General features: G+C 34.9%; 1 protein-coding gene across 1 annotated transcript in view; it reads right to left on the reverse strand.

The window, feature by feature from the left end:
• Positions 1-9,544: 9,544 nt before the first annotated feature.
• LOC106457661 (transmembrane protein 134-like) overlaps positions 9,545-23,066 on the reverse strand; it is a 34,534-nt gene continuing 21,012 nt past the window's right edge. Inside the window, exons 5-6 of the mRNA XM_013917099.2 lie at positions 19,960-20,013; positions 9,545-11,991 (exon numbers count right to left, since the gene is read on the reverse strand). Coding sequence (XP_013772553.1) covers positions 11,912-11,991; positions 19,960-20,013 — 134 coding nt within the window. The 3' untranslated portion in view covers positions 9,545-11,911. The remainder of the gene's footprint in view (positions 11,992-19,959; positions 20,014-23,066) is intronic.

Below are 23,066 nucleotides of genomic sequence, written 5' to 3' on the forward strand. Positions count from 1 at the left end.
AAGATCTACTAGATATTAATTAAATTATAAATATATCAATTCATGTAAATATGACTGAAAATTTTCATTTTTTTCTGAAAAGGTGGTGTCTATTTACTTGTGACCACGCTGCATACACCTGCAGAGCTGTTGTTTAGGTTAACTCGCAAAAATGTTAGGTTTATTTGGGGCAACCAACAACAGGAGTCATTCGATGCATTAAAATCGAAAATAACATCTACAGAATGTTTGGCATATTTTGATCTAAATGCTCAAACCCAAGTAATCTGTAATGCGAGCCCAGGGGCCATTTTAACTCAGGAACGACGTAGTCAATTCAAAGTCGTATCATATGCTAGTCGTAGCTTATCAGATGTTGAGAAATGCTATTCTCAAACTGAAATAAAGGCGTTAACGATTGTTTGGGCATGTGAACGTTTTCATTTATATCTGTATGAGATTTCGTTCGAGGATCATAAGCTGCTTGAGTTCATCTACTTGCAAAAATTAAAGGCCCTCAGCACGTATAGAACTGAGTGGTATAAACCAGGTCGACAGAATGCTGCAGATTCATTGTTTTGGTTGTCGCAAAATGCCACAACAGATAACTCGCGGAATGTTGTGGAAGAGTATATTTATTTCGTTGCGAAATCTGTAGTACCTAATGCGATCACAAATCGCCAAGTAGAACAAATCTCTGTTGATGATCCAGATTTAACTAATTTGCAGATGTGTATCTAACCAAGTACACTTAATCATGCTACAGATAGTGTAAGATTGTTATACAAGATGGTATTTCCTGAACTAACATGTTTGGGTAAGGTAGTGTTACATGGTACTAAATTAGTTATACCTCAGAAGTTACAGCAGGAAGTTATCACTTTAGCGCATAAAAGCCATCAGGGTATTATCAAGACTAAATCCGGGTTACGAGAGAGAAAGTGTGGTGTGGCCTCATATGGATAAAAAAGTTGAAAATATGTGTAAAACATGCCATCAATATCAGGTTGTCAGTCTGTTGTCAAAATCAGAACCATCACAGATTACTCCTTTGCCAGAGCAATATAGGAGCAGATTTATTAGGACCATTTTCAACTGGAGAGAATATACTCGTAGTTGTAGACAATTACAGCCATTATTTAGAGCTAGCTCTCATGAAATCTATCACTACAGAGAAAGCTCCAGATCATTTAGATAGTATGTTTGCATGTTACGGTCTACCATAGTACAGACAGACAACGGAAGACAGTTTACTTCTGATGCTTTTAGAACGTACATGACAGATCATGGAATGAAACATCAAAGAGTGACTCCACTGTACCTACCAGCTAACGGCGAAGTGGAAAGACAAAATCAAACAATTTTGAAAACCATACGAACAGCACATGCTAGATACATTCATTAAATACATTTTTATTAGCTTACCTTATCACACCGCATACAATAACTGGAAGTCACCAGTCAAATTATTGTTTAATAGGCAGCTTAGAACCAAGTTACCTCAAGTTATAGTAGATAAGATGGACGCAAACTTGCGTCAACATGTATCTGACAAAAGAAGAAAGGAAAAGTTAAATGCTGACAAGTTTAGGGGTATAGAATCAAAGATTAGGGTAGGTGACAAAGATTTACTGCAGCAGAAAAAGACGGACGAACTGTCGACAAACTTTGAACACAAACCATGTGATGTAATTCGCAAATGTGGCAGGCAGGTCGTCATCCAGTCTGATGAGGGAGTTTGCTGTAGGAGGGATTCAAGCCGTGTCAGGTAGTTTGCAGAAACACAACAAACTTCAGTCACTAATTACCGTCGTGCTCCATCGTCAACGATCTTAAGGTCAGAAGTCTTCACCGACAACATCAACATGAAGTCCTTTGTCAATGACGTCATCAGCACGTGCTTCTTCACCTACATCATCGGAAGTCATGCAGCCAGGCTTAGAGACGACAGCCACATCACCTCAACAGCTACACAGGTCGTCACGAGTTTCCCACCCCCAGACAAATATCAAGCACAGTAGTTCTGTTTGTTGCACCATTTAGTATATATACTTTTTGTTTTGTTTAAACAGAGTGTAGGCTTATTGCTTCTCTGTATTTGTGTTTATTGTGATGTAGGAACACTACTGTTCTACAGCTACAACCACACCATTCCAGAAGACTTCTCATCTTAAATTCAAAGGGGAAAAAAAAGACGTAATATCTGTATTATTTTGTATTGTATTTATAACTAGCTGGAGTACCCGTCCCCTGGACGGAAGTTGTGTAAATTCATGATTAATGAAAGTTATCTTAGAACATGAAAATTTGCTTCCCTTATATGTAATTATAAAAAACGCCCATAAAAATTGCAAAACACAAAATGTGAAACTGCAAATTTGCATGTATATCCACATGGACCCAACAAACGTTCATGCCAAATTTGGTGTAGATCTATCAACAGGGAGCAAAGTAGTGGTAAAAACCGCAAAACTGAAAATGTGAATGTACCCGTGCATGGACCTAATGAACCTCCATATCAATTTTGGTGAGCATCCATCCACACCCTGTGAAGTAGTTACATGGACATACAACAGACAGTACTATTATATTTATATAGATGTTATTCCGTACCAGTTAAGCAAAATACCTTGTTTGGCGCCACTCTTGATTATATAACACAGTTTTCTGCCAAGGGCAGAAATGAGTTGGAGAAATAAAAGCCAAGAGCAGTACACAGTGTATGTGTGAAGGTCGTTATTGAGAAAAAATTACATCCCATCCTACCCATTTTTCACCAAAATACAGATCAAGAAACATTATAAAACAAGAGGTATTCAATCAGGAAATTAAGAAGTAAATCTCAGTTGTGCAAGAGCACAACATGTTGAATACAACCACAAATTCTTGGCCAGTTATAAACATGGTGGTTGCCCCTTAAAAACGATATAATAATGTGATATTATTGTGTTATAAAAATATTGCCAAAAATAATAAAGAACTATGATACCATCCAGTATACTTCAATATTTAATAATAAATTACTTAATTACCACTCGGGTCAAAATTGTTTATATTTGGTCTAAGGTTCATCATTTGTACATTTCTGATAAAAATGAGTCAGTTAATTTTTTACATATTTGTTTAGTCAAGGGCCTATGTTTAAGTGTTTTGTCTGCAAGTTTGTATCATCGTTTGGAGAGGATAATAGTTTATGTGCATTGTTAAGAAGTTGGTTGCTTGAAAAGTTTGGGAAAATGCTACATCTCTATTGATACTAGGTTACATGCTGAAATTTCCCATCCAGCTAGAAATGAATATGCTACAGCATTTATGTATACAGTGCCTTCATTTGAACAGGGTGATTATAAAAAAAAAGTTTCGTATTTCATCACATCATACCTCATAAATAGTATGGCATAGGACATCAAGATTGCACAGAAGTATTAAGAGTCTCATGTGAATGCAAATTCACAGTTGAATCTAATGCCTGATCAATCACAGGAACTGTTCAAAATGTGCTCCTCCAGCATCCAGAATACATTGCATCTATGTGACAATGGACATTACAATAACAACACTCATCTCATCTAGTATGCTGGCCACTCCTCACTTCTCAAACAAATGCATCCTTGAGCTCTACAACTGTGTGAGGCTACCTAAGATACACACATGACTTCAGGTATTCCCACAACCAGAAATCAGATGGTGTTAGGTCTGGTGGATGAGGTGGCTAATCACTAGAAAAGTGACATGAATTTATCATGTCCTGAAAGCACTCTCACAAGACATTTCACCTGGTTACCAATATGGGAGGAGCACCATCCTTCGTGTAAACTGTAGTGTCTATCACATTTTATTGCTGCAGCACTGGAATCACACTGGTTGTGAGAAATGCATGGAACTGTACAGGCTTGCATTCCATGTGCTGACAGTTCTTTAAAAAAGTGTGATCAAATAACAAAGCTGTAAAACCAAACCACACGGTCATCTTGGCATCATGGAAATGAATAGATGTTGCATGTAGATGAGTTTCCAACCAAATAATGGTGTATGTTAACCTTCTTCAGTCCATAAAAAATTGATGGGTCATTGAATTCGAGTCTTACCAAGAACTGTAATGCAAAATAAACACATAGGGTTAAATTCATCTCCTTTAATGCTTGACCATCATGCAGCTTGTAAAGAATCATTCAGAAAGTTAACTAAAAGAGTCTTATGAACAGTTCAAATTAGCAAATACAGAAACTGGGTAACATAATCGGCACTGCTATGTGCACTTGTGATGGCCTGTTCTAGCACAGCATGGCTAACCTCAGCAACAGTTTCATCAGTTGCCAATGGTGCAACCTGTCTCATACTTTTTTCTTTATGAACTTGCACACAGCAACACTGGAACAAAGCCTTCTGCAGGTGTTATACACTCTACGATATTGCCCGAAAGCTGCCTCTGCATTACATTTCATTAGTTCATTTCTTTGCACACACACTTGTGAGTTTTATGTTAGTTGAATGGGCACTGCAATCAATAGACCAATTATACCCAAAGAAAATATGCTAAACTACAGCGGTGTCCCTGGTGGCAACATGTGACAACTGTGGCATTTGCATTCACATGATATCTTTGTGCAATTTCACCTTTCTATACTTTATTGTTTGTGAGATATGATGCACTGAACTGCAAAACTTTCTTTATAATCACTTGTGCTTCAGTCATTGAATTTCTGTAGTTTAACATGTGCCAATTTATAAATGCCCAAACTACAAATAAAAGAAACAGAATTTACAAATAACAAAACTTTCATAAGACTGGGATTTTAAGTATATATATATTTGCATCTCATTAGCTTATGATTAATATGGAGTAGTTTAATCATATCCAAGTTGTTGTTGTCAATGTTAAGCACAAAGCTACACAATGGGTATCAAAACCCAGTTTTTAACATTATACACCTTCAGACTTACAACTAAGGTATTGGGGGCTCATGAAAAATTGCTCAGGATCAGTGCCATTTGAACAGTTTATCTTATAACATTTCTGAAAAAGTGTAGATTATTTTCATTTAAAATATCATCTAGCAGAACACCCAAACCAGCTTTTAGAAATTATACCCCTGCCCAGATCCCCCCCCCCCCCATATTTCTACATCATGGTAATAATCCCCAAACAATTTATGTAATAATACTGACATTATTGTATTATAAGAAAATATTACCTAAAATAGACTATAATACCTTCCCCTATTGACAATGTTTAGAAATATGGCACCCATATATATTTATATGTATTAATATTATACATAAGAGGATACATATCAAAACAGTTTTGTCAGCAACATTAACTGGAGCAGTGGGGTGAAGCAGGGTTTCAGCATACTGGAGTGATATAAAGGCATTTGGGCAAATGTATACCACAATGTTTTTACTTCTTTGATAAACATCAACTTACATTAATCCAATAAATCTACGAGTTGATAAAACAGTTAAAACCTCATCGTCTAAAAGACTTGTATTGTGGGTACGAACCAAGAAAGTTGACTATCCTTTATATATTGTTATATCCAAAAAGTGTTAAAATGTACAAGGAATATTAACTGCTGTATAAATATGCAGCCTGATAATGAAAAACAATGGTTTCAGATTGACTATTACTGATGCAGAGCTACGTAAAATTATAAATCAATATATGGATTTTCAATAAATCAGTTGATCAAAACATTGGGATTAGTATCATTATGTTAGTATCTGGTGTAAAAGAAAGATCATGGTTTTTAATCTGACCTGAAGAAAAGATAAAGAAATTATCACAATTATAACCACACAACTTTACTGATATGTTAGTTATTAAAACAAATTAATAAACATTCAATTTTGTTGCTAAAGCTCCATCCTGGTGTAGAACAGACATTTGTTGTTACTTATAACAGGTGAATCTCTTAAATATAAATATCTAATTCAACCACTGGAAATATAAGTCCCAAACATGCGTAAGTTATGTAAAGAGTAATACGTGTAATAGGCTATAACTGTATATATATGAACTTTTCTTCTTAATATTAAAGTAATATACAAAGAATCCACTAATTATGCATCTTGTTTATTTCCACTAACTCACAAAACTGCATCACCATCTTTAATAATTGTATATAATCCAAATATCAAGTGTCATTTTTTTTTGAGTTATCAGTCATTTATAATTTTTATCACTAACAAATTCTTCATAAAGTTGTACATGTGTGTGTGTGTGTGAATATACATACATACATATCACTGCTTTCATGTCAGATTTGTGTACATCCAAAAGTCTAATTTAACAGGTTTAGATATGTGATTATGAAACTACAAAAATTAGGTCATATGAATTACAAAGTTTTGATAATTTGATAAATATACCATCTCTAATTGAAGGGAAAACAGAATGTGGGGGCAACATATTTCTCAGAGTATTTCCATACAAAACATAATCCAAGAACAATGGACTTACATGGTTTTAAAATGACAGTTAGCATATACATACACACAAATATATATTTTCACGAATATTCAAGTTGTGATGGCAGTGTGCCGAGGAAAAATTTGCCATATATTGATCATTGTGACAAAAAAGAAAAGTTGAATTGAGAACTTTATTTCAGTTTAGGTACAAACTTGTCTATCCATAAAAAGATAATTATTTTTGTTAAAACACACTTCAGTTTTCAGTGATAAACATATGTACACTATATACAACTTTAACTGCAAAATCACACGTAACAGAAATATATAAAGCATTACTGAAAAATAACACCACTAAAATATACTGAAAATAAAGCATATTCATACAAATACTAATCACACAATACTACTGAACTATATACTACTCTAGGTTTATAATGTGCTGGAAAAACAGTGAAACAATAATTCTGGCTGCTTAGACTCAAGGAAACTCATAGTAATACCCCCTTTTTTTTCCCACAGATTTCGTAGTACATGGAAACTAATTCCTAACTTCAGACACACATAAGACAAAATATGGTTCTTGAACTGTACTTATTATTGATTTGATTTTATAAATAAACCATTCCAGTGATTTAAACTAAAGAGCAAGATAGTCTGTATTAATTTAGTGTTATTATTCCTATATTAATTCATGTCCACAGACTCCTCCCACAGTTTTGGAGCTAGCAGAACCAAGCTTGGCATATAGACTTGGGGTAGCACAGGGGTGTTCTTTTCTATATGATTAAAACATGTCCTGAAGGTCACCAAATATGATGGTGGTTTATGAGTAGGTTTTCAGGTGAACCCTAATCCAACATCAGATTTTGTGTTACTGACTCCCTAGGGATCCCAAGGGTGCCATGTTTGAACTGTGTTAATACCCCCACTCAGAAGCTATCTTAGATACCATGAAACAGGTTTCCTAATAAAGACCCCCCCCCTCATCTGGGTAACCATAGAATTAATCAAGTAATGGAGGAGCTTTATCAGTACATTCAGACCTCTGTGAATCATGAAGAGGCCTTTGAACCCTGCAGCAGAACACAGGTATTTCATATTGTTTATATTAATTCCTGTAATAATTGTATTAAGTCTTGATCCAAATGCAAACTGTGAAAAAATTAAACAACGGTTCTTTAAATTTTCAGATTAATTTTAGTAATATATTACATGCAGACTATAATATCAAAGCCCAAACTGATCAAGGTCCCTACCTAAACTCAGTTGGGCCCTAAATAACAATCATCTAAATTTGAGAATAAAATCATTTATAATTTAATACTATCAATTAGTATTATAGGAGAATATAAATTTATCAAATAATCAAATTTTCCTAAGCTTCATTCATCTTTGTTATATATATTGTTTCTTCTATCCATCATAGTTCATCACAACAAATCTGTGGAATGTAATAATTATCTTTTCAAAGAGTTATATATCAAAAGAAAGAGAGAAACCTCTATCCGAGCTGCAAAACAAGCATTGAAATTTTAAAAAATCGTCCACTCTCTTCCCAACACTCAAAAAAACAACTTATATACAATTTTTGTTAACACAGAACTAAATTTCTCAGCTATAAACCAGTGTGTGTCTCTTTAAAACCTGAATGAAAAAAGAACAGATGGCTTTTAAAATATTTGACAATAACACTCTACAAGTTCTCAAAAGATTCATACAGATTAGAAACAATTTGAATGAAAATAACCAAAAATAAATATCAATAAAAGATAACCAAGAATACAAAAAAAAGCATAGTTTATTGGTATAAAAATATTTTCATGGATACACAAGATATCTATAGCAGAATCAAACAACGTTTTTGTATATAATTCACCATTACTTGATCAAGTCCTGTACAAATACTAAATAACTTTTATATTTCAGCAATGAACACCTACACAGCATAAGCTTTTAACAGTATATGAACCTTACACCTTATATGTTTGGAAGCCATCTCAAGTGTCATATTAGTAGTAGTGTTTCAAGATAATAATGTGTGAGTAAAGAAAAAGAAAAAAAAGTTTACTTCTGGTCAGTATATATTAAGGAAATAGTGCAAAGTGAGTTTTTTTTTTAATTTATGAATTCATTTATTTCTTGACAAAAACAGTATAGGTTCTTGAAAATTCAGCAAGAAATAAATGAAATTAAAACATTTGCATGCTGAAAACATCTGATATAGCTAAACCTGATATCTGGAAAACAAACGAGGTAACTCACAGTGAAAATTACAATAAAAACACAAAAAGAAGTTTTGAAAATATTTAAAGCTTCCAATTTCAAATATTGTCCATTTTACAAAAATGTGCTTTTAGTAAAATATGTAAACATATTAATATGTTTTCAAACACTGTTGATGTGAATGTGCTTTGTCGACTTTGAAAGTAAACAATTTTTGGAATACCAAATTTATTTATTATATCTGCTAATGTACGGCTATATAATGTGAAGAACTGAATAGTGGCCAATGACATTTTTACTTCACTTCACCTATCCAGTGTATAGGTTTTACTCATAGTGACTTCAAAGCATGTCCATACCAACAGTACATTTGATACTTTTCACTGTGATATAGGTCCAGCTTATCTGTCTTTGGTTAACTTGTGTTTAGGGTCACTGATGAGGAGTGGAATTCTCCAAAGCTAGTATAACCCAATAACACATGTTGATAAAAGTGTAGATTGAACTGGACCTCCCTTGAACTTAAACTTTGAAAGTAAACAATTTTTGGAATACTGAGTTTATTTATTATGTGACTGTTTTGTGTCAGTATTCAGCCACTACTTAAATGTTAGCAATACACTACTTAATATATTCCTATACATTTTTACTCACTTTTTGTGTTCTATTTGGACTTCTCTGAATTTCTAAAAAGGTGGGGGGAGCTCAAAGGTTACTTAAACTAGTAATTTTTTCACCTTCTTTTCTTTCAAGCAGTACCATATATATATATATATATATATTGTTTTTCTAAGTTTTTGACATATTTCACTTTTAATCTATTGTGTGAACAAATTACAATGTTATTTTGAATTAAGTGTGTAATGAATAGAGCTGGGTGATTAAATCCATTAGTGTCATGCAAAACAATAAATTATTCAAAATTATGCTTAAGATGGAAAATGTCAAAAATAATTAACTAATCAAAATTAGTGTTTCCAATTATTGCAATTTGAAACTATTCCAATGACTGATTAATTGAAATAACCATGAAATTTTTAAGGTCACAAAAATAATCAACTAATCAAAATTAGTTTTTTTTATTATTCCAACAGTTGATTAATTAAAATTAAATTGATTGATATCACAAAAATAATTAACTGATCAAAATTAGTGCTTCCAATTATTACTGTCTTCAATTATTCTAAATACTGCCATAATGTTTTTATTCATACTTATCTTCAATTAAATCAACTTTATTCAACTTAACTAATTAGTGTCAAAACTCACATAAGTAATCAACTAATCAAAATTAGGTTTCCATTTATTCCAACTATCAAAGTAATCAAAGAATTGGAATTATATTTGTTTGTTTTAACAAAGCTACACAACCTCCAACCAGTTGTTTTGTAATAATCAATATTTGAATGTAATCAATTAATGAGTCAATTAACTGCTTATCAATAAATTGCTCAGCTCTAATAATGAGCTGCACTGAAGGGTACTGAAATAACAAAATAATGAATATGTAGTTTATTAGGTAATTCTAAACTTATAGGGTTCCTAAGCCAAACTAAAAACCAGTTTTACTACAAACTTTTAAAATTACACCCAAAAATGTAAAACTATAATGCATTAAAATATTTTAATATTTATATACTGCCTTATGCTTTGTATTCAATGCACTGCTCAATTTCATGAAGTAGCCTATCATTTGTAATTATAAAAAAAAAAGGTTAAGGGAGGGTATAGAAAAGAACCACTTCACATTGCTAAATGTTTCTAATAAAAGAAAGCTTTAATATACAGTACTTATGCTTGCAGTTTACAGTGACCTTTGAAAAATAAATGAACTGGATATCATATTTTGATTAAAAGGTTTATCCTTACAAATAGATTCTTAATGTGAATTCAGATGCATGATAACCAACACAATAATGTAGCAGCATTTTTCTAAAGTTGTGACAACAAGTATGTTAATCATATCAATGCTTTTATTACGTTCATAATATGCACAATAATGTAGCATAGCATTTTTCTCAGGCTGTTCTATTGTGACAACAAGTATGTTAAACATATCAATGCTTTCATTGAGTTCATAATCCACACATTAATGTAGCATGGCTGTACTGTTGTGACAACAAGTATGTTAAATGTTACAATGTCTTCATTAAATCTAAATAAAATTTTTGGCTTGATATCCATGCATTTGTAAAGTATGATAATTCTGATTTCTTCTCTGTAAGCTTTCTCTCCTATAAATTACCATATTTTTCTACAATGTTAGATAATATATCATTATCACTTAAATAACAAAGACTGTTATTTTTTTGTTATTAACTTTGACTGTTTTTGTTCGTATATGCAAAATATGAACTTTTCATTTCAAAATGACTAGTCAATTGTTTCTTTTTGTACATTCAAATTTTAGAGTATGTATATATCAAACTTGAAATGTAAGTAACTAGTACTTATATATTGTTCCTTATACATCAGGAAATTTGTTAGATGCGACTTAAAAGTAACCAGTACTTACATACCATTCCTTTGAAACTAAAAAAAATTTCTCAGATGTGTCTTGACATTAACTAGTGTTTATGTACTGTTCTTTAGAAACCAGGAAGCTTGTTAGATGAGACTTGAAACTAACCAGTACTTATATACTGTTCTTTAAAAAACAGGAACTTCTTTAGATGTGACTTTCTACAATTTTGGCAAGATTGAGACAACGTGACTAGTTGTACAAGGCTAGTCCAAAATGTTACAATTTTTAAACTGTAACGAAGCACTAAAATCCTATAGTTTTTCAAAAATAATGAGTACTGATTTTAAAACTATTGTAAAAATAACATTTTGTTTTAACCTTGTAGAAAATAATGAAGTGTAACTAGACCACACCTATTTCCTATTAAAAAAATGGACTGATTTCACTATTCCTTTTGTTTTCATGTGTCTTACATTTTTCAACATAAATTTCATAACTTGTATAATATCAATAAAAATTATTTGTGAGTTCTCTAAAATTTCCTAATATCACAAATACTAAAAAGCTTTTTTGATGTAAGGAACACATCTTAGAAAGCTTATTATTGTTTTTCTTGTTACTTAAATACCAAAAAAAAGTACAAAAAACATGCAATAAACTGTTTATGTGCAAATCTTTCAAGTACGAGGAAGACAGAATTTTCGTAATTGGCATAACTCAATTATCTTGAACTTTTATCTTCCCTCACACCTAGCTGGCAGAAAGAATAGATCAAACCAATGGAATTTGATGATAGCAGTTTCCTTTGGTGAACATGATAATCAGAAACTAATTGAAGAGTGGAAGGTTGTGGAATTCATATCCTTGTCTTCCCTTAACAGCACAGTACACGTAGACTACATGATAAGCTGTTAGGAACCAGAAAAAAATACTTAAATATTCTACCTATGCAACTTTTTAATTAAGTCTACATTAGTTAAGAGTTGGTATAAAATATAAAACTACTTACATTTTGCTAAACATAATGGGCACATTTTTAAAAATTAAAATGATATTTCTGTTACCTTTAACCTTTCTAGCTCATATAAGGATAAATATAATTATAAAATAGATGGCTAATTCTTAAACTAGGAAACAACATGCCAGGATCACCTACCACTCATCACTTAAATAATTTATAGTTTATATATTAAGTTTGTCACATCTTAAATTATGTGCTAGTCACAAACAGTTAATATAAAGGTTGTCTTGTTTTCCATCAAAAATAGGTTCACTTTGAACTAAGTTTTTTCTTATCTGTTACTCTTCAAGGAAATTTGAAACTGATTTCTTATCATTGGTAACATAATTCTGTTTATTTCGTGGGGTTTGTTTGTTGAATTTTGTACAAAGCTACCCGAGAGCTATCTGTGCCTAATTTAGAAGTGATAGACCAGAGGAAAAGCAGAAAGTCAACATCACCCACTGCCAACTCTTGAGCTACTCTTTATGAATGAAAAGTGGGAGTGGCTGTCTCATTATAATACCCCCAAAGGTTGAAAGAGTAAACATATTAATCGAAGGGATTCGAACCTCCGAACCTCAGATTGAGGGTCAAGTGCCCGAACATATAACACTGACATGAGTTGTTTTTCATGATGCTAAACACACAAGTGTTAACATATATTAAATAAATCTACTACTGTCTTTGTGTGTATAATAAAATTGTATCAGTAAGAGTTATAGAACATTTTAATGCAGAGTTCATAAAAAATATGAAAGCAATATTTGCATAACCTTATAAAATTCAGAATTAATTTTTTTTAATCAAAAATGCTCAAACATAAAACCAACATTATAAAATAAATGTGTTTCATTTAGTCTCAGCTATAGTGCTGAAATCTTCCCAACACTCCTACTAGTATCTATGGTGACTGCATGTATGACACCTCTTGCTACTCCTTAAGCTGATTTTTTTCAGTGACTTGTGTGTCTTTTTTCCTAATTACATAACCTACATGTGTTTCCGCATACATATTTCTTCAGTTCTTTGAACAATATGTAATTGACTTATATTCCTGCTAGAAAACATATTGAAAGTGACTGAGAAGTTGTAAACAAGTTACAGCAATTAGAGCTAGCTTTGTGTCTTAAATTAAATTTTTTATAATATGCTCAAAATATGCTCTGGGTTCCTACAATAGTCAGCATAGAAAAATAGTATGAGAAATAAAATAGCCAAAATGTGAGGATGACAGTTGTAAAAACTGTTAGAATATCATTAAAAATCTCAAAAGAAACATGGGAAAAGTTCCATGCTTGTGCCATGCTTAAGTAAAGTGACCAAAAATAGAAATATAAGCCTTAATTCTTTTTTTTTCTCTACTTAGCATATACATTATTAATATCACTGAAAAGCATGATGTTTTTATGTACTTTTACTTTTTAGTATCTCTAACATCTAAAACAATGTCCTGCAATATAACCACAATAATAAATACACATGCTTGATTGTTAAACATCAAATTACATGAATCTACTCTCCTCTGGGTGTGTATACAAACAAGTATAAATATTCCTTTTATGGCACTACCAAGTCTGCACACTATAATCAAATATTCAGTGCTACAATCTGGATGGTTATTTCAATTCAAACTATAAAACCAATCTAACACATACCTTTATGATAGCTATTAATAAAAGTTATACAAATAAAAATAACCGTATTTGTTACACTTTGTACGAATCAACTACCTCCAACCAATTTACCCATAAATATGAACCAAAAGTTAACATTTTCCTAAACTGAAAATGTGTTTCCAATAATACTTACCCTCACTAACACTTAGAGCTATCACTCAACCTACAGAGTTTCTACATCTTTGCTCATAAAAGCATTGGTCTGATTTTTTTTGCTCACTCCAGTCTTTTATACCCCACTCAATTGCCCTTGGTGATATTTGTCTCGTGATACTCTTCACTTCTCTTCTCTAAGCGGAGGTAAGTATTATTTCATTTATTATTCTTCAATTTAAGAAAATGTTAACTTCCAAAACATACATACCTTCTGCTGACATTTATAGCTTGAATCTCACATTGAGAAGGTTGAGGGTCTGGTGAGGGCAATATCCATACAGAAAGTATCTGTATAGAACATGTACCAGGATAAGATTGGTATACGAGTGGGGAACTACACTACATCCAGAACAGGTATGCTCTTCACCCGGAAATTAGTTCCTGTATCAAGGGTGGAAAGTATACATGAATTATTATCACTACAGGTCAGCCCCAACCAGATAGCTGAGGTTTCACTACTTGGGGTTGGACTTAAGGGGTCTTGGTTCCCATATCCCACTTTGGTGGCTAAGGCAATTGGACTGCAACAACACATAGATATATATAATCAATCAAATCCCAACTTGTAGCCATAGGATGACACGTTCAGAACCACTACACTCATAACAAGAAAGTAAGTAACACCAAAGTGGATAAACCTTCTCCACCACTTGAAGAAGCCCAAAAGGCAACTCCTCAGGCTCACAATGATGGGATCGTGTATGCCTCAACCAAAGGAACAGAACTCATCAGGTATGGAATTATGAACATGCATCCTCATTCCCCATCTGAGAGGGCAAGGAGCATTCCACTTTCCCCTGGACTTATGAGGAGGGAGGACGTGGAACCACCGTGTTCAACCAAGGACCCAGGATGGGACCACTCTGCATTCCAAATAATGAGGAGATAGTGGACCCCTATTATGAACAATGTACTGAACTGAGATTGATAAAAAAAGGCCAGGTACACCTCAACCAAATAGACGAGCATCAAATCTGAACCTTACCTACATCTGAGAAAAACATTCAGGGACATGGATAAGAGGCCCCCTAGCTTTGCTCTCTTCTCCAAGGGTGGAGGAATTCACTCAATCACTCTGGAGGAAAAACCTTTGTCCACCACCCCATTGACTATAAACTGAGTGTGGTTAGGACTCCCTAGCTCCACTAGTAGAATCTGGGGGGTAATGTGCATTGGGAATTCCTGAGGAACAGTTTTCCATAAACAATTCAATAGATGAACCAAGTTCCCTAGATTTTAAAAAGCAAACTGACCCCAATATCTTCAATCTGAAGATTGGTAGGGACGAGCAGGATCTCCTTTAGCCTTACTCATGATAGTCCATGAGTGGCGGTCCAGCATAAAATATTAATACCACTTTGTGAGCTCCTAGGTGGCCTTATGGAATACCTCATTGTACAGATCTTATTGCAACCAGTAATAATAATAATAATAGTGAAAAAGTGGTTGCTAGTGAGGAATTAGAATGATAAGAGCATACCTGCCTGGGCAACACACACCACAGAGTGGGATCCAGAGAAAAAAAACCACAGGAAGAGGGGGAAAAAAATACCTCTCGTTAAAATCAAGCACATATGGTGAGAACAGCTATAGGCGGTAGACAAAAACCATCAGAAGAAGAAATTGCCATATTGTGTAAATAAAGAGGGTGAAAGGTATTTGGAGAAGTCCACATACCAGCCCGCACAATGTCCTCCAGTGGGCAAATCAAACAGGCAGCTAAAGACATAGAAATATGACGATTCTGAAGACTCGCAGCAATTTCCTCTCCTGTAAAGACAGTCCACAATAGGTAATGTGGACTAATTTGTGAAGCCACCTCATCAAGGTAATTGGGGATAAATTATAGGAAACTAAAGGATCCCAATGAATAAACAGTCAATTCCTAGTATATCAAAAGGAGTTAGTGCAAGCTGCATAACACCTGAGAGTCCTGACCAGATATAACAAACGATCATGGTCCGAGTGGTTGTAAAGGTGAGAAATAGCTGGCAACTGAATTGGTGAGAAGGATTTATCCCCTTCTCTGGCTGCCAGAATCTTCAGAATGAAGGACCTATTTGGGAATAGCAGAACATAGGTAGAATGATAAATAGTCCTGTGTACATGCAATGCAAACAACTCAGACCAACAACATCCACATGCCAGCAACAAAAAATACATCTTAAAAGAAATGTAGTGCACAGAACAAAAGGCTAAAAGCTCAATAGGATCACGAGACAACACATGTAAAATGACCTTAAAATCTCAGTTAGGTAACTGAAAAAAGCCTTTTGAGCTAAAGGACACAAAAAGAGTCAAGTAGACCGGATATCACTGGGGGGTCAAAAACCTTCCTATGTTTAGAATACTCAAAAGTAGTAAATAAGGACAAACTATTTAAGGCAATAGTAAATGAAGCAGGACCTTTTTCAAAAAGCCAAGACAAAAAATGGGATATGGTAGACACATTTGGGTGAAATGGGTTTAATTTCCATTTGATAAACACAGGTGATAAGTGTGCCATTTCCATTGATAAATGGCCATAGTGGGTCTACGAAGAGATTTAGTCAAATACAAAGCAACTTTATAAGTTAAAACCCTATGTCGTGTAAGGGACTGCATAACCTTCAAGCATGAAGTTTGAGCTTCAGAATGTCTAAGTGTAAAATGTCAGATTGAGGATGTCTCAATAGAGATGGCCAAGGTGGCAGAAGTGGACACTCTTGAAGATACCGAAGAAGAGGAAACCATGTTTGGGCCAGAAAATATGGGGCTACCAATAGCACTCAACGAGGAGTGAAGCAAACCATAGCCAGAACTCTGGGCAACAGATGAATCAGGGGAAAGCATATAGATGTGTCTATTGCCAAAGCATGAGGATGAGGTACTGGGAGAATTCCAATCAGTGGCAAAAGAGTCAATCATTAGAGACCCCAAACTGAGAGCAAATCCACTGGAGAACCTCATGATGTAACATCCAATCGGTCGGGAAAATCCAGCTGGGCCGAGACAGATGATCCATTATTAAGTTCATTATCCTTGGAAGCCAAAGACTGATATGATGTGATTGAGCCCAGTAGAGAAGATTCAAAGTTCAAAAACAAAGATCCTGAGAATGCATGCCCCTTGTTGTGAAATATAAGATACCACAGTGGAATTTTTTTTCCTTCAAAAGAGGCAGACCTTGAACCATTGCCTGTTGGACAGCAAGTAGTTGCAAAATGTTGATGTGGAGGGAAGGCTTGTCATCCGTTCATATACCCTAGAATTCCTGACCTTGGATATACACTCCCCCATCCCTGAAGTGATGCACCTGTGAAAAAGATGAATCTTGAGAGGAGGAGGAGTTAGAAGAACACTGATGGTAGTGTTGTTTCAATCCAACCACCACTCGAGAACTAAGATATTGCTCCTGAGTAAGGAGACCGAATGATTCCAGTGGATCAGAATTCATGAGCCATTGGTTGTGCAGTGACCACTGAAGGAATTGCATATGTGCTTGTTCCAAAGGAATGAGAAATTTGAAGGAGATGCAAGTAAAAGCCTGATTGCTTATTTCATAGCTTGGAGCCTGATGGGAGTCAGCTGAGCCTGACTTAAGTATGTGTTCAAAAAGATGGACAAGGTATTGAGTCGGCAATAGAATAGATTTCTTGACTCTGATAAGGAAACCTGCCTTGGTGGCTTCAAAAAAGGGAATCTGGGTGTATTGGCCTGCCAACTGACGAGATGGTGCCAGAAGTAACCAGTCAGTCATATAATGATGTGTGCACAGGCCCAAAGAAAGAACTGACGAGAAAAAACTCGTACTACTCTGCAGAAGACATATGGTGCAGATGATAGGCCAAAAGGAAGAGCCCTGAACTGCAAAACCTGACTCCACTATCGGAATGTTGAAATACGCGTTGGTAACGTCAAACTTGGTTATCCAAAGACCTGGTGAAAAAATGCCATCATAGGCTGAGAAAGGACTCCACTGTGAACTGAGAACAATCCAAGAACTGGTTGAGCTGAGAAAGATTGATGATAGGACGTCAATCTCCTGTCTTCTTGGGCATAACAAATAAAGAGGAATAAAATCCCAGAAAAACGAGATCGACCCTCTCTATTGCCCCCTTGGCTAACAACTCCCTTTTAGCCTGGGAACGAAGATCCACTCTCTGCGGATCTGCTGGAGGTGGAAATGCCACAGGTTGGGAGGATAATGGAGGTGGAGATATAAATTGAATTACCAACCCTGAAGCCAGAACATGGAGTACCCATAGATCTGTACTGAAGAAAGTCCAGATGTCTAGAAAATGATATAATCATGCTCCCACAGACCCCACCAGCATAGGATAGGCACCAATGCCATTGGTGCCAGTCTGCCCAAACAGAGGACCTTCAAGGATAAGGACAGAATCTATTGTGAGAACCAACAGATCAAGAAACTGAGGTTGGGGATCAGGACAGGAGATGAGTCGACATGCCCAGACTTCCAGCTGGGGCAGAAGAAGGTCAAGAGGCCAATGACAATAAGGAACAAAGCAAATGGGCAACATCAATCCATGATTCCAATGCCTATGGAATGCCAGCAAACAGCAATGATGGAGAAAGGGAACCTCCCATAACTCACGGAGTGCGACAGCAAGTAAACGAACTCCCTCCAACAAGGCATCTCTACCTAATAAATCCCAACAACACCAGGAAACCAAAGAAAGAACAGAAGACAATAATCTGACCGTAGCAGAAGTCGGCAAAGACCCCAACTCATCCTCAAATTGATGTGGGAAACGTTGAAAGGGTTCTGACAAATGTTGGAGGGAAGATAAATATCTCAGGACAGTCATGAGAGTCAGACAATTCTGTGAAAATTGTGATCTGTTCAAAGTGATCATAGGTCCAAAAGGGATTCTAGTCATATGGAATATAAATATACATCCTCCTGGCAGTGATAAGCCAAAGCATGCTGTTCCAACAAACGTGGGAGACAAAGCATAGCTATCCCATAACATAATTGAGTGGCAAACCTCCCAGCATGAACAGCAATATCAGGTGAATGAGGAAAACTAAGTAGTCACCCTCAGACCTTTCCACCATCAAGGAAGGACTAGACTCAAAGGCAACCAGGGAAAGCCCCAAAACCTCGCAAACCCAACTGACAAACTAAAGAAAAGGAGCAGGAGGTGGCTGATCAAAATTGGTCTTGTAAGAAACCAACATAGTAAATGAAGGTGCCTGAAATAGCAAGTCGAAATTCTCCCCAGAATGTTCAGGACCATTGGCAAAAGCAGCTACAGAACTGCCAGGAGAGACACCCATGGTCCGAATACATGTCTCCATCTCACAGTGAATCAAATCACAGACAGGCTCAACTGAGAGTGACCCCTCCCATCAACTGTTGAGAGACCCCAGATAACAAGGGTGGAATAGGGGAGGCCTGGTTAGCCTCTGTGCTGAAAACATTAACTCAGGAATTTATGGCTGAAAAATGGTGTCAAAGCATTTCTTTTTTTGTTTGTTTTTTCTTAATAGTAAAATATAATTGTGCAGAAAACCACAACGTGATGCTAAATTCACAACCTGAGACATTAACAATCACAGCATTCCTGTAAAGAAACATATATCAAATGCTTTGTCGGGGAAAAGTGATAATATTATCTGAATGAAGTGCTTATATACAGTACCATGATAGAGGGCGCCATAATGTGAGGGGAGAGTATCATGAGACAAATATTGCAAAGGGCAATTGAGTGGAGTATAAAGACTGGAACAAGCAAGAAAAAGTCAGACTAATGCTTAGATGGTCAAAGAAGTAGAAATCCTGGAGGTCGAGTAATAGATACAAGTGTCAGCAGATGGCAAGTATGTTTTGGAACATCATTAACTTTCAAATTAAAACTTGCTAATTGGAAAGTATAACTGCCAGGAACATCTATAACAATAAGACAAAATGTGTACTCTGAATCTGAAAGAATATGAGATATTTTTGAACACATGGATAAATAAATACATGTATGTACATGATACAGTAATCATTCTTAGTCAGTATGAGTTGCACAGCAAAAACATGTCGTTACCTCCTGGTATTAAACAAATAGATCCAGCAATGAAGAACACAAAACTCTGAATTCCTGAAAACCAAGAAGAAAATAACTATAATAACATTCACATTTAATTAATGCAAAATACACCAATAAAAACTTGATAAAAAAAGCTATTTCAGATTCTCAGATAATGAGACAATAGATATATTTATTTACATTTTTTAACATATTACATTAAACAAATGTACACTACATTTAGTTAACTAAGGAAGTTTATAAAAAAAAAGTAGGTCTAGAACTTTTTTTTCAAGTTGACATTCATTAGCCTTTGTACATTAAATTGGATAGCAAGAAAGTAATTTCACAAAATCTGTCTGAATTTTATTAATTTCAAAAGTTTCAATCAAAAACCACTGGCTACATTGTTTAATCCAATCCAATTCGTTGGTTAAAAAAAAAAGATCAGCCTACATATAGTAACATGTGACTACAAGGTAATAAATGGAATAAATTTTCACAACATACAAATCCTGAAACTTGTGCACTTTTTTGTATCAGATAGCAATTGGAAACTGCATGCATGATGTCTCTTTCAACTCATTTAAGTTGAATTGTTTTCTTTATTGACATAAGTTTTTATTTACTAAGTAATCTACATGTATTTTTGAAAAATGGGAGTATTAACTTTTAATTTTCTCTACTTAACACAAACATTATTAATGTCACTAAGATGCTTGTTGTTTCAGATATTTTTACCTTTTGGTGTGTCTAAGTCTCTATCATTAACCTCTTCAGTTTTAAAAAGTATTTTACAACACAAAAATGTGAATCTTCTATTGTAATTTTACCATTGACATCAGGCACGAACAAAGCAATAATGCTCTAAGATTATGTATTCTTAACAAACTACAAGTCTTCTCAAGATGCTCCCCCATTCAGAGGGACTTTTCAGATTGATGTTTCTGATCAAACAAGTGAATTACTGTTTGCAAAAATCAACAAGATGAGCATTAAATATCATCTCCAAAACATACACAGATAATTAGTCAAAGCAATAAGTCCATAATTTGAAGGAATGTTGAAATATTTTCTGAGCTTTAATAAAGTAATGACAACATTGAAATCAGAAGATGGCCAAGAGAAACAGAGACATGATGTTGCTTCTCATAATGAATATTATCTAGCCTAAAAGATCTAATGCTGGACCAATGTAAAAGCCCTCCAAGTTCCACAACTGTAAATGGTATATTACAATCCATAAGACAATCAGGCCAAAAAGAAAGCGGGGTTTCACTGGCCTGTGTCTTCATGGTCAACAAGTCAGGGAAACAGGGGGAGGTGCCTGGATGATAGGAAAAGCACTCTCCAAAGGTTTTGGCCATTTCTTGACCACTGGATTACATGATCTAAAAGGCATGGATTGTACATCTCCCATGCACCTTTCACATTTTGCCCAAGACAACCTTGGAAATGGTGGTTAAAAAGAAACTAGAAGCAAATTTAACCTAAGGCTCCTTTTCATTTTGATGTCTGGGCTGCCAGTCACATGCATGAGCCTTTTGAAAGGCTATTGAGTAATATCTCTATAAGATTCTCTAGGTTCATGTCTGAGCCAAATGTACTGCTTGGCAGTCAAGAGTACGCCATGGATGAGAACTTTAAGAAATGTGATATGTTGTAATAAATTATAAGTACAGCTGTATGGAAAGCAGTGTCAGATCATAATCTGACACTGCTTCCATACAGCCTTTGACAGATGGTCGGTTAAAGATAACTAGGTCAAGTTCTCAGAGAGTGGTAAGAAAATCCAGTCAGTCATCTCCAGCTTCTGCCATGGCAGGATTCAATTAGTTCTGATCATGGCCAATCTCACTCATAATAATGAGAAGATTATTACTGCCTTATGAATCATTGTGTCCACTTTCCAAGCAAAAGAGAAGAGACAAGGTGAAAAAATGTATAACAATAAAAAAACTGACTAATGTATATGGAAATAAATGTAATCACCAGAATTGATAAGGGAGACATTGTGGATCATATACCAGATACTTTATATACCCACATATCTCATGTACATTTGCACTATACTTGAGTGGGCTGTGTCTATTTAGGTTTGCTTAAGAAGTCTTTTCCCCAGATGACAGAATAAGGAACCATTACTTGATAGCCTGGCCAACTAAGATAAGGATGGCAACAACATTCAGTAGTGTAGAAGGTGTGCTAGGCATGAAGAGATGACCAGCAATATCACTCCCTCATGAAACATATTAACAAAAACTGACCAATATTGATGGCAACAACAGGTTTCAAAAATGTCTTCTTACCAATGGGATGATATGAAGCTTCTGTAGAGTGGGACTGAGACCAATTCACATGCCTCATTGTACATTTATGCTTTTTGACATTTTTACACATTTTTTACATCTTTTTGCACCAATCACTAAAGGGAAGACTAAAACAAAGAAAGGTGTGAGCCACTACAGTTAACAAGAGCTCAGTTCAGTATTACTGTTGTGAGCCTTATCACCACAACAGGCACACATAAAACAAAAAAAATGAAATTTTGAATGCCCAAATTGCTAGCAGTTGAAACATCATAGCAGCTTTGAAATATATGGTTGAACAAGACAACTGAGGTAACCTACTTTGTACTTTGACAGCAGCAGGCAGATGAGAAGAAGAAAGGGTCAGAATAATCAAACTTGGCTTTTTGGAAGTCTCTATCCACCATGGAACCCTACATGGGGACATGTTACACAGTCAAACCATACAACAGTACATGCAAAGACACTGTAAGTAATATAAATAAATACTAATATTATTCATAGTGTCCAATACACTCTTCAGGAATGCCTGCCACTAATGCTCAACTGACCATAGCTACTACTGACCAGCCAAATAACCTCAGAGTACCCAACTTAGGGCCAACTATTTAAAAGATTCCAAGGTGAAAGTTATATTTTGCAGTCACCCAAACACCACTAACCATCAGGATCTTCTCCTCTCTTTCACGGGTCAAGTATAATAATCACTTGAGTGAAAGGTTTAATCCTACAGATGGTAACCTGTATAGTTCAAACCTTCTCTGGGAGATCTTCTCTATACAAACAACTTTAAACTAGGTGTGTGTGTGTGTGTGT

The sequence above is a fragment of the Limulus polyphemus genome, unplaced genomic scaffold, assembly GCF_000517525.1.
Source record: "Limulus polyphemus unplaced genomic scaffold, Limulus_polyphemus-2.1.2 Scaffold358, whole genome shotgun sequence".
NCBI classification, from domain to species: Eukaryota; Metazoa; Arthropoda; class Merostomata; order Xiphosura; family Limulidae; genus Limulus; species Limulus polyphemus.